The following is a 12,976-nucleotide window of genomic DNA, read 5'->3' as shown; positions in this document are numbered from 1 at the left end:
GTGTTTAAGATTGAAGTGTTTCAATTTTCAATATGTATTAGAAAAACCCTTAACCAACATTGAGAACATATTCAATTTTCACTTTTTATTATGTATTTGCAATTTTTTACCCTTATTTAAAACATTTACTATATTAAAAAATTGGCATTACTGTACATAAAAAAAAAAAAAACCTTAGCGATAGATTATTGGCATAGACTCATCCATTTAGAATCAAAGGTCAAGGGGATCGATATTTGACTTTGGATATTAAGCAACTTTAAATTGTTGATCGATTGTTAGTTTTTGATATATAGCACCCTCCAAGATATATACATATCAGTTATAAGTGTCCAAGGTATGTACAAATCGGTAAGTGGAATAATCACTAAATTCATCGGCGATGATGAAATCATATCTTCTCCTCGACAGATCCAAACCTTAGCCTCATTTCTTATGTTCACGGTTGTAATACTCGAGATTCAATAGTAAAGTGTTGTGCACTATGCCATCGATCAAAGATATTAGTCTCTTGAGGTGGCGTGGTTCCTTCTTTGTTGACTTGACATTTAGTCTCTTTCAGTTCGTAAAGATATTAAGAGATTGATAAAGTAGTGTACGTGTATTGGCCTAATATTAATATTCGCATCATCGGATTGTGACCTTCAATTTATTTTTATTAAAAAAAAACATACTAATAGAAGAGTATATAAGAACAAAAGGAGTTGGGTTTCCATTTGCGCCAAAAAAATTTAAAACTCATCGGAGTTTAGCCCCTTTTCTTCTTCGGTAATGTGCTGATTTCCTATCCCAATCGAAATTAGGGTTTGTGGTTTCTTCATTAGTAATTTTGAAGGCAACACCAAATCTTGCGTTGTGTGATTCATTCTTCCACTGCTGCAGTTTTTTCGGACTCGCGAGGGATCATGAGGCCGATCTATTGCACCAACTTCGGGTACCAGACTCGAGAGTCGGACTTGAAGAGTTTGTTCTCCCAATATGGAAATGATGTGCGAATTGAAATGCGAACAGGTAGTTAATACTCACAGACAACTCATTTTTTCACCGCTCGAACTAATTTGATCGATTGGAATCGATGATTGATGACCTAAATGTTTATTTGTATGCGTTTCTTGTTGCAATTGGTTGGGCAATTTGGAAGTAATTTCTGAACAATGCTGGGATTACTGTCATAATAGATGAATAATGACGGCTATTGTTAGGTGAGCATCGAAGAAAAACATAGGAAGAGTTGTGTGTGTAAAAGATAGGCTTAGTGTCGCCGTAGGAAAAAGATAGGAAGTAACACCTGTTTGATGCTTTTCCCTTTTCCAGTTTGTATCTGGGAAATAAGAAAAGTATTGGTTGAACGGTTGAACTAGCATTGAGTGCCTGTTGATAAATATGTCCATGATTTATTTGTATGTGTTTCTTGCTGCAATCAAACAATATATTAATTCTTGTTATGTGATTGAAGACCTAAATGTTTAGAAAATTTTCCCTGTCCCAGTTTATAGTTGAGAAATAAAAGTGTGAGCTGCAATCAAAGTATATGCTTGTTGCAATTGGTTGGAAAATTTGGAAGTAATATCTGAACAATGCTGGGATTCATGTCATAATAGATGAATAAATGATGGCAATTGTGTGCTTATTTGATGCTTTTCCCTTTTTGAGTGTGTGGCTGAGACATAAGAAAAGTATCGGTTGAACAGTTGAACTAGCTAGCATTGAGTATATTCATGATGACTATTGTGACTTGTGAGGTAAACATTGAAGAAAAGATAAGAAGAGAAGAGTCTTATAAATGAGCAGCAGGATGCCTCCAAAACAAATGAAATGGCATCGTGTTTAAGTGTTTGTTTTGACGCAGGACCTATGCTAAGGAAAATGATCTTCTATATTGGGTTGCCATCTACTCTGCAATAAGTGCAAGAAGGGCTACCTATCTACTTGCCGGATCTCTCTTCACATGTCTCCATTTACTGAACGTCTCTGTGAAATTGGTGAAACCATGCTTATCAATGATTGCTTGACTTCTCATGGCTGTAATTTTAGTTAGCCTTCATCATTACTCACACACATCTTTAGTTCATGCAAGTTCTCTACCTCCTTACTTTCATTCAAACATTCCCATTTTATCAGGTTTTGTTCTTTATTTATTTCTTGGTTGCAAACGTTTTTCTTCTTGTGATGCTACTGTCAGCTGGGGGGACCGATAAGAAGCCCTATTGTATATTCACTCTGTTACTCATGCTAGTTAGTGCCTGTAGGCTATGCTTTTGTTTATTTCGAGGATGAAAGTGATGCGCAAAATGCCATCCATGGTCTTAATGGTCGCAAACTATCTGAGCCTGGGTTTCACATATGCAAATTAGTAGTTAAATGGGCCAAGGTATGTAGCCTACACATTTAATTTGTGTTTCACTTATGCGCCTGTTATTAAGTCTAACACAGTACAAATGAGAATTATTTGGTCACTGGCATTATATTTTGTTTTTTAGAATGACCGTGGTTCGCCTTCGGATCCAATACCGAACATAACCCTTTTTGTGGCAAACTTTGACCCTATTCTTACCAAAAATCATGACATAATAAGACACTTTGAGCCTTATGGGAAGGTTCTTGGTGTACGTCAACTTAGGGATTATGCTTTTGTGGACTTTGAAACTCAGGAAATTGCCACAAAAGCTCTGGAGTGCACCCATCAGAGGTAATGAATGTTTTAACTTGCTTCATCTCTTCCTTTTCTCAACCTCTTCATAGTGAGCTGATAAATTGACTTATGAATTTCAGTACGCTTTTTGATAGACTTATTCGTGTTGAGTATGCTTCTCCAAGGCCGGGTGATGATGAAAAGGGTAGGTGTGATGATCCTTCAAATCCAACGGCCATGAGTCCTGACCCTGTGCGAGCAAGTCCTGTTTATGATAGGTGCGATGGTCCTTCAAATCCAAGGGCCATGACTCCTGACCCTGCGCAAGCAAGTCCTGTTGATGATAGGTGCGATGGTCCTTCAAATCCAAGGACCATGACTCCTGACCCTGTACAAGCAAGTCCTGTTGATGATAGGTGTGATGGTCCTTCTAATCCAACGGCCATGAGTCCTGAACCTGGCGAGCAAGTCCTGTTGATGATTGGTACGATGGCCCTTCAAATCCAACGGCCATGAGTCCTGACCCTGCGCGAGCAAGTCCTGTGCGCAATATAGAAGGTACATATATTTATATATACTAGTATATAATATCTTGGTCCTTTTTTTATCTTTTGGTTGTATCCAATCTTTACAAAAATAAGATTTTTACAAAGTCTTTGCTTCTCAGAATCATCTAAATATATGGAGTATAGTATTATACTTGTTGAATCATCTGCTTATCATTTACCTTGTACAGTAGGTCATCCGTGCCAAGGCCGCGACAGTGATGAGGAAATAGTGAGCAGCAGTCGAATGGAAGATTATGATTGAAACTCCTTTTTCTTGCTATGTTATTGCAATTTTAACTATCTTTGCATACAAATCTTGCTAGCAATGTGCAAAATAATACTTTCTTCGTCCTTTGCTCATTTTGTCATTTTGGGTCGTTCCTACTTATTAGACTTCTTTCATATTGACTGGTATTCATGGAGGATTCTAATGAATCATGTTAGGCTTAATATAAATTGTATGAACGCTCAAATCCTGTCTGTATTCCCATTCCAATTGAAAACCTTAGCCCCTTCTTGATTCTTCCTCCTCTCCCAGTGAAGAAATTGTGTCTTCCCTCAATCGATCCAAACCCTAGTCGCATATGATCAAAAACCTGTATGTTCTTCCTTGATTAATTGTATTTAAGTGAAGCATTATTGTCCATCACTAGCTCCTCTCCGGTTCCTTCTTTGTTGACCTAGCATCGATCCTCTTATTCCTTTGTAAAATGGGCGATTCGATTTTGATAGATAGTTTTTAAATCATGTTGATATATAATTATATTTTTTTTGCAAAATATAAGTGCAAATTATGTATAGTTGGAATATAACTTTTTTAGAGTATCACTTATCAAATAATTATTCGTTGGGCATACCAACTCATTCTGTCAAATGATATGTCTACACTAGGGAATTTTTTCTCAATTTGAAATTCTAGCGCCTCTTTAGTCGCATCGATCTCTTCTTACTTTGTACAATGAGTGAATCGGTTTTCTTCCCTAATTTGGTACGTTCACAAAAATGAGTGTATTTCGATTTTACAAACATTGCCCCCCAAAAATATTATTTTGATTATATAAACATTGCCTCCCAATAGGTGGGTTACTACTACATAACAAAAATATTTTTAAAAAGGCTTTAATTTAACCATCAAAAAGAAAATTTCATTTTGCGCCAAATATTTTTAAAACCAACGGACTTCACCTCTCCAACTCGTTTCCCCAATCGAAATTAGGGCTTTTTTGTTTCTTCATCGATTTTGAAGGTAACACCGATTCTTTCACAATATACTTCAATTGGCGTGATTTCTTCTCTGTTGCAGTTTTTAGACGGCGAAATTTCGCAAGGGATCATGTGGTCGGTGTTCTGCCGCAACTATGAGTCCCATACTCAACAGTCGGACTTGGACCGTTTGTTCTCCAGATACGGAAAAATTGGGCGTATTGAAATGAAATCAGGTAGTTATACGCAGTTTTTCCTTTGCACACAGCTCGATTTTTCGTAGTGTGAATTAATTTGATGTTTAGCTTGATCTTGATTGACTCCGTAATAGATTTGAAGTGATTAAGACCTAATTGTTTGATGTTTTCCCGTTTTCCACTTTATTGTGAGTGATTGGTGGTATATATATTCATGATTTATGTGAATTTGTCTCTTGATATACTATTTCTTTTCTGTGTGATGCAATTGGTTGGATAATTTGGTGGTACTATCTGGGCTATTGTGAGGTAAAAATCGAAGAACAAGAAAAGAAGAGTCGGTTTAAAATGGCACTGTGTTTAAGTGTTTGTTTTGACGCAGGACGTATGCCATGGAAAATGAGCCTCTATGTTGGCTTGTCATATGCAAGGGATATCCACGTGCCGGATCTCTCTCACACACGAATGGAAATGTTGCACATGTTTCTGATCATAATAAGGTCCATGAGTTTGTATCATTCACAAGTCTCCATTTACTGAACACCGCTGTGAGAAATTCGTGACTTAGACAATGATGCTCGACTTCACATAGCCGTAATTTTAGTCATCACTCACACTCTTCTTTAGGTTCATCATGCAAGTTCTCCACCTCCGAACTTCCAATCAAACATTCCCAATTTTGAAGTGTTTTTGTTCTTTATTTATTTCTTGGTTGCAAATGTTTTTATCTTTTATACCATCTGTTACTCATGCTAGTTAGTACCTGTAGAATATGCTTTTGTCTATTTCGAGGATGTTAATGATGCGACAAAGGCCATCCGAGAACTTCAAGGCAATCCATTTGGGTCTCAAAGACTCAGAATGCAAGTTAAATGGGCTGTGGTACGTAGCCACCACATTTTTATTTGTGTTATTAAGTCTTACAGAATATAAATGAGACTTATTTGAGAGTTATTTCATTCAAAATCAGTGGCATTATTATTTGTTTTTAGGGTAAGCGTCGTGGGCGTCATGGTGATTTAGAATCAAATCCAAGGCCAACTAGAACCCTTTTTGTGAAACGCTTTGACCCTGTTCGTACTAAAAATCGTGACATTGAAAAACACTTCGAGCCTTATGGGAGGGTTCTTAATGTACGTATGTCAAGGGATGTTGCTTTTGTGCATTTCGAAACTCAGGAGGATGCCACAAGTGCCCTGGAGCTCTCCCAGAGTAGGTAACGAATATGTTAATGTGTGCTTCGTTTCAACCTTTTCTTAACGTCGTCTTCCTAGTGGGCTGATAAATTAATTTGTGAATTTTCAGTATGTTATTTGATACAGTTCTTCGTGTTGAGTATGCTTTTAAGGAAGATAATGATAGGCACAGAAGAAAGAAGCGAAAGCGTAGAAATTATGCTTCCTCGAGGTTACCTAGTCCAGCATACCGCCACAGACGAGCAAGTCCTGTTTATGATAGGTACGCTGGTCCTTCAAATCCAAGGGCCAGGAGTCCTAAACGTGTGCTGCGAGCAAGTCCTGTTTATGATAGGTACGAGGGTCCTACAAATCCAAGGGCTAGGAGTCCTGATCGTGCGCGAGCAAAGTCCCGTGCGAAGGTTGAGACAGTGATGAGGAAGTAGTAAGTAGCACTAGAAACAAACGTATGAAATTTGTGTGAAGTTGTTTTGTAGATAGACAGATTCAATATGAAGTTTGTTGATTTGTAAAGTTTAGAAAGTTTGTTGTTCAAAACCTCAAAAGTTTGTAGATAGACAGATTCAATATGAAGTTTGTTGATTTGTAAGTTTAAAAATCATTCAATTTTTCTTTTTGTTTAATTGTTTGCACTAATTTGGGAATATCACTTCATTTTCCCCCATATAATGAAATTTTGGAAAATAGTTAACCCCAATCCTATTCATAGTTGTAATCGTCTTAGGCCTAAATATAAATGAGTGAATCGGCCTTCATCCATTGTATACTAATTTTATTACTACTATCATATTAGGCCTATTTTTTGGGAATTATGTAAAACAAAATAAAAAGTGGCTTTCATTTACATCAAAGTTCAAACATTCAAATATAACCGACTTAACTACCATCCTTTCCGAATTTTCTTTTCATTTTTTCTAAGGCGAAAATGACTATTATTTTTTAAAAATTTTAGAGCAACGTCGGGGCAAATGAAGGGGCAAACAGACATTTTTATAGTTATATAGAAATTAGTTCTTTTCCATTTATAATATTATCACAAATCACAATTATTCCTAATGTATACCAATTTATTTACTAATTTTATTACTCTCTTGTTAAGTCTATTTTATGAATTGTGTATAACAAAATAAAAAGTGGCTTTCCATTTATGTCAAATATAACCGACTTAACTAACTTCATCAACATCTCTCCACATTTTCCCTTCATTTTTTCTCCCAATCGAAATTAGGGCTTTTTTGTTTCTTGATCGAATTTGAAGATAACATCAAATCTTTCACAATATACTTCAATTTGCGTGATTTCTTCTCTGTTGCAGTTTTTGGAAGGCGGAATTTCGCAAGGGATGGTGTGGCCGCTCTTTTGCCGCAACTATGACTACCAGACTACTAAACAGTCGGACTTGCAAAATTTATTCTCCAGATACGGAAGAATTGAGCGAATTGTCGTGAAAAAAGGTATAGTTAATACGCACTTTTGCATTTGCACACAGCTCGATTTTTCGTGGTGTGCGAATTAGATTCTTGATTGACTCCGTAATCGATTTGAAGTGATTGAGACTGAAATAGAGATCTAATTGTTTGATGTTTTTCCGTTTTCCACACTTGAACTACTAGCATTGAGTGATTGTAGGTAAAATTTTTCATGATTTCTTTATATGTGTTTCTTTCTGCAATCAATGATATGTTCTTGCTCTGTGTGTTGCAATGTTGGGCTTGACATGATTAATTTATTATACATGACGGCTATTGTGAGGTAAAAATCGAAGAAAAGGATAAGAAGAAACGAGCTTAGTGTCGGTATAAAATGGCACGATGCCTCCAAATTTTTGTTGAGGACTTGAGGGAACCGTGTTTAAGTGTTTGTTTTGATGCAGGACATATGCCGTGGAAAATGATCTTCTATATCGGGTTGTCATCTACTCTGCAATAAGAATCTCTAATGCAAGAAGGGCTTGCTGGATCTCTCTCACACACAAATGGAAATGTTGCACATGTTTCTGATCACAATAGTGATAGGGGATCGATGTGTTTTATCCATGAGTTGTATCATTCACATTTCTCCATTTATAGAACATCTCTGTGAAATTGGTGAAAACTATGCTTATCAATGATTGCTTGACTTCCCATGGCTATAATTTTAGTTAGCCTTCATCATCACTCACACACTGCTTTAGTCCATCATGCAAGTTCACTACCTCCTAACTTTCAATCGAACAGTCCCATGTTCACTCCTGTGTTCTTTATTTATTTGTTGGTTGCAAACGTTTTTCTCTTAGTGATGCTATTGTGAGCTCGGGGGAGTGATAAACAGTCCTGTTGTGTATTTCTCTTAGTGTACTCACGCTAGTTAGTACATATAGGCTTTTCTTTTGTCCATTTCAAGTATAAAAATCATGCGGAAGCTGCCATCCGTGGTCTTCATGGCATACTGTTTGGGAATGAGAGACGGGAATTAATGGTTGAATGGGCTACGGTATGTTGCATCCATATTTTATTTGATTTGTTTCTGAAAGGAATGTATGAGGTTCCTAGGAGTGAACTCGCATTTTATTTTGTTTTTTAGGATGAGTGCTGTAGGCATCATGATGGTTCAGAATCAAAAACAAGACCAAATAAAACCCTTTTTGTGATACACTTTGACCTTACTCGTACTCGAGATCATGACATAAAAAGCCATTTTGAGCACTATGGGAGGGTTCTTAATGTATCCATGCGTCAGAATTATGCTTTTGTGCAATTTGAAACTCAGGAAAATGCCACAGAAGCTCTGAAGCGCACCCATGGGAGGTAATGGATATGTTAACTTGCTTCATCTTAACCTCTTCCTAGTGGGCTGATAAATTAACGTGTGAATTTTCAGTAAGATATTCGATAGAATTATTTCTGTTGGTTATGCTTTCCGACGTGCTGATGAAAAGGGCAGTAGAGAGGGTAGCCCCCCTAGAGGGGAAAACGGAAGGCGTAGAAATGATGCTTCCTTAAGGTCATCCATTCCAGCATGCCGCCATGGTCGAACAGGTCCTGATTATGGGTTGGTTCAAGGCACAGATTATGATAGGTACTATAGTCTTGGTGCTTGTTTCCTTATCATTTCGTTGTATCCAATCTTGTCCACCTGAGAAAGGATGCCTATGTGTGTCTTTATGATCTACATGTGTATATTACTTATAGAATTCTCTGTTTGGGCACTACAATAGGAGGTGCGATGGTCCTTCAAAACCATCCCGTGCACAAGCAAGTCATGTTTATGATAGGTACAAAGGTCCTTCAAATCCAAGGGCCAGGATTCTTGACCGTGTGCGTGCAAGGCCTGTTTATGATAGGTACAATGGTCCTTCAAATCAAAGGGCCAGGCGTACTGACCGTGGGCGAGCAAGTCGTGTTTATGATAGGTACGGGGATCCTTCAAATCCAAGGGCTAAGAGTCCGGCGCGTGATATGAAGGTATATATAAGCACTGTCTTGGTGTTTTTTTTTCTTATCTTGTGTTTGTGTCCAATCTTTGATAAAAATAAAAAATTTACCATGTCCAAATTTCTAATAGAATTCTCTTTCAGTCCTCATCTATACCTGCTTATCCTTTCCCTTGTACAGTAGGTCACCCGTGCAAAACCTGCGACTATGATTAGAAAGTAGTAAGCAGCAATCGAAACGGGTGAAAGGTACATACTTCAGAGTGTCAAGTAAATGTCACGTGGACGAATGTGTATGAACTTGTTCTGTAGTTTCACTATGAAGTTTGCTGGTTTGTTACTTTTAATACTATCAAGTTTGCTGGTTTCAATATTGACAATCTTGATTTTTTTTTTCCAGAACAAATGTGTCTTCCTTTTATATCTGCGAATCTCTCTGCAATCGGGACTGTGCACGTGTGCAGCCCCGCTGTCATCTGCTGTGCGTGCGTGCGTGCAAGAATAGAAAGGCTCTTCCATTTTTCGACTGATCAAAACATTCCACCAAATCACATAGTGAAGTTTAGCTGATTTTGGCTTATGATCAGTTTAGAATTGTAGAAAAACTATGTTACTTCTTTACCTGAAATGCCTTTGAAACAATACCACTTTTAGGTCACTACTCCGAGTTGGCTCTCAAACATCCTCGTTGGTTAGACTGTCATTTCGAGTTATAGGGCCTCTCAACAAAACAACTGTGTTTCTTGCATTTAGTTTATTTCATTAGAGGACATGATATAACATATCTAAATTTAATTTACATGTGCATAATAAGTACATTAATTGCATTTTCTTGTGCCTTTCCACGTTATAGCGTGCTTCAAACCTTCACGCATAGTAGCCTGCACTAGTAAAATAAATGTTTAAGCACTAAAAAACCATCCAAGTTTCATAAGAAACAAATCTTAAAATGATCAAACAATCAATAGACAAAATGAAATCCAAATTGAACCTAAATTACAATCTCACTTTTTCTTGAACATTGACAAAACAAAGCATGAAAGCAACATATATTGAATTTTGACAAGTGTAATTATGGCATGTTTTCTAGAACAAGAAAGTTAGATATGATTATTAAATTTTCCCAATTGCCCTAATTATGAAGGTTTCATTTTAGCCACATGAACTGGCAAACTTGTACCTTTTTCATCAATAAAAAGGAAGACAGAAACATTTAAGGCAACAATGACGAGTTAGGGAGATGGGTCCATACGTTTGGACTTGAACTTTCTATGAGCAAATCATACTAAAAAAGGTGTGACAACAATTAATGGCGGACAAAAAATAAAAATAATCCCAGCATTATGGATTGGGCAGAGCTGCCGTATCGTGATTGATAGTAGCTTCAAAGGCCGAATTTAATGAATTGCATTTTTAATAAAATTAAAGCAATATTATTCCTTGATAAGACATCTTGCTTTTTAGCAACTTGAATTTTAAGAAATATGAATACATGCAAGTGATAAAGGTTCAGTGGAAAATAAGTTATACTTTTTATACATAATAAAGTGGAAATGAAACAAGATAAAGGAATACTAGGAGTATATTTTAATTAAATTGATATATGAAGGCAATAAGAGACCCTCCTAACCCAACCCCACTCAAATCAAAAGAAAATGTCATTTTGGAGTTCAACCAATTTCTTGTATAGTCTGGGATTCGGTAATTTTTGGAATCTCTATGCAAGAACTTACAAAAGAAGCTTTTCATTAAAGACGTGAACCGGGAAGGATTGATTGACAGAATATAAACTAAAAACTAAACCTATACTACATTTTGGTCATCCCGGTATATACTTTAATTGAACCTAAATTTAAAATGGGTACACTTTACGATATGAATTGTTAGAAAAATAATCTTAATTGAAATAAATACCACGACGTCCATCTTTTTCGATAAAATCATCACATAGTAAATCAAGCAAATAATATTGCAGCCAGATCAAAATAAGAAATGAAAACATGTAAATTGCTGGTAAAGGAAGTACTTAGATAGAGAAAATAATGAAAGAGAATTTTATATTTACCCATAAAGGAGTAGACGAAGAGGGCGAAAACCCCAAACTACCCTCGGCGCCACTCCTCCCAAACAAGCCGCCCTTCTTCCCGGCCGGCACATGATCCACGTAGCTCCGAGGAGAACTTGGGGCCGTCGAGAAGGGCATTTTGGTAATTCTGCAAGGCATTTGGCGGGTTCGGGTCGGACGATTATTCTGGGCCGACCCGGCTGGCACCGAAGCGGCGGCGTCACCGTCCCAGACCGGCGCTCCGGCCAGACCACGGCGAGTTTGTTATATGATGGGAGATGATGATAGGATTCCTCTTCGTACATTGTCTTTGGATTTTGGTGATACACCAATTTTTTTGGTTTAAGGCCATATATACTAATATCATACTAGTTTGTAGTACTAACTTAAATCTACGTGGTATACTATTCCTTAAAATTACGGTGAAATTTTGGTTTGTTCTGTAATTTTTTTAATTAGTCAAAAAAATCATGAAGTTTTAACTATAGATCTATGTGATATATATTGTGGATGTTTTTTATCGAAATGACGTTGGTATTTTATTAATTGGAAACATTGTTTATCTCGTTATTTCTTTCAGGTATGGTTTCGGGACTATTATATTAGATACAATTTCACTTATATATTTTACTTAAACAAATTGATATTTGTGGTTTTTTCAGTTGATTTTTGAGTTACGAGTAAAATATAATGAGACCAGCTTTATGTAAATTACGAGTAGAATTTATGGCAATTAGACTTTGATATAACAATGAAAAGAAGTTGTGGTTGGATCATGGAAATCCTAATTATTTAATTTTCTATAGTTTTATGGTTCAAGATACGTTACAGAACATAGGGTGCCTAAAATAATTTATTCATGAATTTTTTTTTGTTTTTTAACTAGTCATATAATTGCTAGAAAGTGATCTTTCAGGTGTGGCCACGTCCAAGGAAATTGACACATAGTTTATTTTAATTTAATTAGTTGTGTCATCATTCAAATTCGACACAAAAAATGATAGGGCAGTAAGATTACAAAAGGAATCAATGGTTCAAGTCCGTGCGTGCTGTAATTCAATTTTTTTAAAGCTATTGATGATATATTTCATCCAAGAAATTAGGATAAATTATCACAAAAATTATTAAATTTTAGGATAAATTGCCAAAAAATTATAAAATTTGGTCAAATTTTGTTAATCAATATTGGTGGTCTATTCCCTACACTAATATATAATTTGATGAAGTTTTGCTCAAATTGAAGTCAAATAAATTAGTGATATAAGATGTCAACTTTAATATTCATGAGTTTGATATGGATACTTTCATATTCATGTTAATCAATCCTGGTCAAATCCATATTAAAAAGGGCCGGCCCAGTCGAATTAGTGCTCATGATAGCCCAAATAGGCTTACCGGCCCAACTGGCCCAAAGTCTTCTCACCTATTAATGATGATCCAAAATACTCCATTCAATATTATATATAATTGTGATAGAGTCTACCACAACAAAAGAGATAGATAAACATATACCATGATGAACAAAAGTTTAAACTTTCTCCTCAATTATTTTGTTAATAGGGATGCATTCACTGTGGATCTTTATTATTTAACGGCCAAATATAATTTTTAGGAGTATATTCTAATTCTATTGATAAAAAGTATTCTCATTTGAACTTTATCATATATAAATAATGCATGTAAGTCTAAAAAATCTTATTTGAGATGTGCACCAACGATAAGG

At 36.1% G+C, this 12,976-nt stretch overlaps 3 protein-coding genes and 1 long non-coding RNA gene across 6 annotated transcripts; 3 read left to right on the top strand and 1 right to left on the bottom strand.

The window, feature by feature from the left end:
• Nucleotides 1-674: 674 nt before the first annotated feature.
• On the top strand, nucleotides 675-4,085 carry LOC125216863 (serine/arginine-rich splicing factor RS31A-like). Its single transcript, XM_089067210.1, has 6 exons — nucleotides 675-768; nucleotides 883-1,011; nucleotides 2,250-2,371; nucleotides 2,481-2,689; nucleotides 2,773-3,190; nucleotides 3,369-4,085. Exons 2-5 carry the CDS (start codon nucleotides 906-908, stop codon nucleotides 3,146-3,148), a joined length of 813 nt encoding a protein of 270 aa, XP_088923336.1. The 5' UTR covers nucleotides 675-768; nucleotides 883-905; the 3' UTR covers nucleotides 3,149-3,190; nucleotides 3,369-4,085.
• Nucleotides 4,086-4,313: 228 nt separating this feature from the next.
• On the top strand, nucleotides 4,314-6,399 carry LOC125215695 (serine/arginine-rich splicing factor RS31-like). Its single transcript, XM_048117200.2, has 4 exons — nucleotides 4,314-4,619; nucleotides 5,350-5,462; nucleotides 5,573-5,796; nucleotides 5,886-6,399. Exons 1-4 carry the CDS (start codon nucleotides 4,514-4,516, stop codon nucleotides 6,199-6,201), a joined length of 759 nt encoding a protein of 252 aa, XP_047973157.1. The 5' UTR covers nucleotides 4,314-4,513; the 3' UTR covers nucleotides 6,202-6,399.
• Nucleotides 6,400-6,928: 529 nt separating this feature from the next.
• LOC125209498 (serine/arginine-rich splicing factor RS31A-like) lies at nucleotides 6,929-9,846 on the top strand. Of its 3 annotated transcripts, XM_089066762.1 has the most exons (6): nucleotides 6,929-7,230; nucleotides 8,136-8,248; nucleotides 8,339-8,562; nucleotides 8,636-8,833; nucleotides 8,973-9,219; nucleotides 9,589-9,846. In XM_089066762.1, exons 1-6 carry the CDS (start codon nucleotides 7,119-7,121, stop codon nucleotides 9,691-9,693), a joined length of 999 nt encoding a protein of 332 aa, XP_088922888.1. In that variant the 5' UTR covers nucleotides 6,929-7,118; the 3' UTR covers nucleotides 9,694-9,846. The 3 variants fall into 3 exon arrangements, with proteins under 3 accessions (XP_088922888.1, XP_047965054.2, XP_047965055.2); XM_048109097.2 differs by lacking the exons at nucleotides 6,929-7,230; nucleotides 9,589-9,846 and adding an exon at nucleotides 9,373-9,437 and having other exon boundaries at nucleotides 7,703-8,248; XM_048109098.2 differs by lacking the exons at nucleotides 6,929-7,230; nucleotides 9,589-9,846 and adding an exon at nucleotides 9,370-9,437 and having other exon boundaries at nucleotides 7,703-8,248.
• Nucleotides 9,847-9,915: 69 nt separating this feature from the next.
• On the bottom strand, nucleotides 9,916-11,606 carry LOC148930579 (uncharacterized). Its single transcript, XR_016136310.1, has 2 exons — nucleotides 11,254-11,606; nucleotides 9,916-10,069 (listed from the first exon to the last, which is right to left on the bottom strand). It is a non-coding gene; the product is annotated as an uncharacterized LOC148930579 (long non-coding RNA).
• Between the last annotated feature and the right edge of the window lie 1,370 nt (nucleotides 11,607-12,976).

This window comes from Salvia hispanica, chromosome 3 (genome assembly GCF_029641045.1).
Source record: "Salvia hispanica isolate PSC_SH4W2 chromosome 3, Shi_PSC_v1, whole genome shotgun sequence".
NCBI lineage: Eukaryota > Viridiplantae > Streptophyta > Magnoliopsida > Lamiales > Lamiaceae > Salvia > Salvia hispanica.
This window is presented reverse-complemented; position numbering and strand designations above follow the sequence as displayed.